The sequence below is a fragment of the Phodopus roborovskii genome, unplaced genomic scaffold (genome assembly GCF_943737965.1).
Source record: "Phodopus roborovskii unplaced genomic scaffold, PHOROB, whole genome shotgun sequence".
NCBI classification, from domain to species: Eukaryota; Metazoa; Chordata; class Mammalia; order Rodentia; family Cricetidae; genus Phodopus; species Phodopus roborovskii.
The window spans coordinates 532,469-537,139 of record NW_026125941.1 but is presented as its reverse complement, the minus strand read 5'-3'; the positions used below and the strand labels follow the sequence as shown (position 1 = coordinate 537,139).

General features: G+C 35.5%; 1 protein-coding gene across 1 annotated transcript; it reads right to left on the bottom strand.

The window, feature by feature from the left end:
• Positions 1 to 436: 436 nt before the first annotated feature.
• LOC127218092 (E3 ubiquitin-protein ligase PPP1R11-like) lies at positions 437 to 850 on the bottom strand. Its single transcript, XM_051179089.1, has one exon. The coding sequence runs from the start codon at positions 848 to 850 to the stop codon at positions 437 to 439; it is 414 nt and encodes a 137-aa protein (XP_051035046.1).
• Between the last annotated feature and the right edge of the window lie 3,821 nt (positions 851 to 4,671).

Genomic DNA, 4,671 nt, shown 5'->3' with positions numbered 1-4,671 from the left:
GCCAGAAGAAGAAGTAAAGAAGCCATAAATTAAGCAATCCTATTCTCAGACATGCTCCTTTTGCCTCTTTTCGGCTTTTATTCATTCTCTGAGCCTTCCGGCCCCTTCTCATTTCTGTCCTTTCTCCTGTCTTGCTATTGGCCATTCAGGTGCTTAGGACAGGCAAACTAACACATTTTCACATAGTTAAACAAATGCAACATGAGAAAATTGCTACAAATCTTTGAATCATTGAACAAATGTTTCAAGCATAAATAAATGTAACACATCTTTAATACTGCACAATAGAAAAGATCTCTTTTGGTCTTTGGGGAATGTTGCCATGTTTCAAGGATAACTTCAACTACCCTAATATGGGCAGCACCTATTGCCCTTAGTGGGTTATAGATATAAAACATAGGACATGAATATGGAAAGAAGGCATGTTCCAGGAAAGTTATAAGGAGGCAATAGGGAGAGTTTCAAGAGCTAGTAGGGAGATGGACTTAAGCATGAAGGGATTCAGAATTATCTTGATCTTTGAAGGTGAAGTAGTAGCAACAGTACTTAAAAGAACACAGCATCTTCCCTTGTGCTGACCACAAGCACAGAGTATATCACAATTGTCATCATCATTTTCACTTTCTGAGGAGCTCTCATCAAAGGCACTTGGCTTCTCATGAACACAGCAACATTCAGATGAGTGATGTCCCAAGTGTTCATTATCAATAGTGTCACTTGACCACTCAACCCTCTTGTCTGACTTTGCCTTCTCTAATGGGTTGGATAAATTGATATTTTTGAGCCCATCCTCCAGTCCAACGGTGGTCTCTGAGATGTCTTCTGTTAGCTTAGATATTGATTCTTCCATAGCAGAACTCGAAGCAGGGCAGGCAAGAGTTACTGATGTATCCAAGGAGTCTGAGGAAATGGGAATTTGAACCCAGTCACCCACAATTGGAATTGAATGTTACATTTGATTTGTCTTAGCATGCTCACCCTTGAGGTACCAAAGACACTCTTGTTTCTGAGTTGCTTGTTTGTTCAAAATCAAGTCTTGAAATCACAGAAAGTAGTTGTTTATCAATGAAGTGACAGAAAAGAAATCTTGGCCAGAGTGCGTCAATATCCTCTCAGATTAAAAAGCAAATGATATCTTACAATGCATGCCTTTGTGAAAATTACCTTAAAGAAATCAACACATGTATCTTAATATCTGATATTTATTTGAGTAATAACACACAGAGATCAATATTTCTTTCTGTATAAATATAATATATGTTTTTCTATTTCAGTATGTCTATGGTCTACAGCCTGTACTGATGATTGCTAAAAACAAAACTAGAAAATAACTCAAGTGTCATGCTACTAAGGGAATCTGAATTTCATACTTGAATTCTTCTAGAATTATTTAATATAAGAAGAATGCAATTTTTCCTGTGATCTTAAGTTTTAATGAAGTACTAGTATGAAGGCAGGAAATTGATAGTTTAGATTAATTAGTACTGGTGATGAAGACAAGAAAGACAATTGTCAGTAAGTTGATCACATAAAGGGAGAAATCACTTGTTATTTGAGGATGGACATGAGTTAAAATGTGAACACGAGATTTGATGATGAGGATGAGGACAAGACAGGAAGGGAGACTAGCAAATAAACCTATTGGGGTAAGAAAATCAGAATTCCTGAGTTTTAAATGGCCCACTTTATATACATACCCCTTTAATTGGGATTGCCAACAGGTCTTTCTGGTATTATATAGGTATTCTGTCAGGTGACATCCTTCGCAGAATAGCTTTGTTCTTGCTTTGTTTTGCCTGTCTCCATGACAACTAAAACACAGAAATGGAATGTCCATTTCTATCTCCAAAGAACTAAATTTGGATAGTAAACCTACTTTTTGACTTGAAAAATACTGATTGACCTTAGACATGCTTGCTTCATAAAGGCCACATCTTAAAAAAAAAAACCAGAGTTTTGTCAATCATTTCGATTCCTGTCAATGCCTTATAAGTCCTGAGAATTTCTGTGAGCACTGGATACCATGATAGTTGTCTTCAATCCCAGATTCTTCTTGACTAATTAAATTTTTTTGCTTGGCACCAAAACCAAGACATTTCATTCTACCTAACTTCTAATTAGAGGTTTGTCTAAAAAATTGACATAATGCTTTGAATATTAAAAATCTGCTTTTTGACAATTTTATCTTGAATACAAATACATCTGAATCTATTTAAAAGATTTAAAGTTTATATATTCCTATTCATCCCCCTCCTACATGTTTTTTTTTTATGTCCACATTCCCCCACCTCCTTCTTATTGTTCTCGTTATTCCTCTTTATTTTCTTTTTATCATACCTACAGCTTGTATTTGAAGTCAGGTTTCTATAAACAGAACACATATAGGCAACATCTGTGATGGTTTTTGTCCATTTTGAAAATGTCTTTCAAAACAGAAAGCTCAGGTGTTGAAGGAACATTTACACATCTTTCCAGTAAGCAGAGCATCCAGTGTACACCTATGTCATTACCAAAGCCTCATCTGAACCGACTCTTGCCTCCCTAGGAAAAAAGGCTAAGATTTTGTTTCTAAAAGTGGAATATTAGATCATTGTACATATGTAGTAAAGTTTAACCCATTCATCTGTTTAGGGATATCTAGCCTGATTACATCACATGTCACTTGGATTGGATGCCATAAAGAAAGTCAAAATACATCAAATCTTGCAAAAAAAAAAAAAAAGGTTGGTTTGGTTGATGTTAGATGAAAATCCTTACATACTTCTGATGGAAATGCTAGTGTAGCCACTATGGACATCAATATATAGGTCACTCAATTGACTGAAATAGAACTACTGTATATTGCAGCTACATCACCACTTTGTATATATTTCTAGAGGAACCAAAGACTGCATAAACAGAGACAACTATAACCCAGGTTACTTGCTGCATATTCATGACACCTAGTTTTTAGATGACTCATTTGGGAATAATAAGAGTAATAATTAATAATAGTGACTCAATTAAGGAACTTCTATACATTTTTCACTTGTATTTTTTCCTGATATTATTGTTATTGTACTATTATCAGTCTCTTCAGTGTACTGATCATTCCCTTTGTTATCCAGATATATATTCTTTCAATTTAATATCATTTGACTTGGTTGAGTTTATTACTTATATATTAATATCTTAAAGAGTTTTGTTTGTGTATACTTCTAGTATGTTCCTGCTTTTTCAGAGAAAGGCCATGATTGTGGAGTGCTCATCTTAGGTCATCACCTCCAAGGATCAGGGAAACTCTAGAAAGAACAGAAAAAGGTAAGTGAGAAGAAAGTACAATATAGAGCTAAGCAATGTTTTCTAGACACCATGAGACCATTGCACTCATGTACACTTCACAAGATCTATATAATGCCACATACATTAATATATCTTCATGGATGGAGATGAGATGGTATCCAGAATCCCCTATCCCTCTCTATAAGTTAACTATTGGCAGTTAACTGTTGTTGTAGAAGGGATTATCATTTTATCCAGTGGTGTAGCCACTGGTATATTATCCATGCCGTATTAAGTTGAATCCCACCCATGTTTGGACAAGGAATTATAATTAAACTTACTTGTCTGCAAACAAAAATAATTCATGAAAATATCTGGGGCACTTGAGAGAGGTTCTACTGGAAGAAGGTGAATCAGAAAAGGGAATGTTTGGTAAAAATGACCAAACGTTATTATATAAGTTACAAACTCAATGAAAAAGTCAGTTCTATTGCATGCTAAAGAAAAATCAACAACAATATCTATTATATGCAGTTATGTACTATATAATGAAGTGTTTGTCAGCAATGAGCTAAAGATATGGTAAAAAAAATCCACAATATTAAAATCGATAGTTTATGTGAAGTTTGAATAAGAATGGCCTCCATAGGCTCTTACATTAGAATGCCTAGGTAACGGCATACTTTCATGTAGATGTGGCCTTGTTGGGATAGGTATGGCTTTATTGGAAGTAATGTGTCACTGGGATTGGTCCTTAGGGTTTTACAAGCTCAAGCTAGGTCTTGTGGCTCTCTCTATGTCTGATGCCTTCATATCAAGATGCAGAACTCTCAGCTATCATGCCTGCCTGCAGGCCACCCTGCTCCCAGCTATAAGGATAGTCGACTGTATCTCTAAAACTGTAAAAGAGCTCCAGTTGTCATGGTTATCATATCTCTTATCAGCAATAGAACATTGACTAATAGAGACTGTCACATAGCTTCATGGAGAGTAGTAGCCTTGCAAGGAATTGTACACACATGGTGATAACCTCCACAAACAAATTATCAATTGATTAAGCTTTTTCTGTCTTTTGTGCTATTGAGCTGTCTACATCCAGGGCAATGATCACAACACAAGTCATTCTTGAGGAAGATTACTAGGAATCAAGTATGGTGATCATGGTTCCTAATTTTACAGTACAACAAACTAATTAATGTGATACATGTGGTATGATATAATGGGTCAATGTCAGGGATCAGTAACATTACCTTCCCTCCATTCTTAAAATCACTTTAAATGTCTCTCCTGATAACTGTGATTTAGGATGGAACGGCTAGGCCAGTAACCAAAAGATACAGATGTTTTGTTCCACATTATGTTTAGACTACAATTCTTTTGCTGGGTTGCAGATTAAGTTTATATTACAAA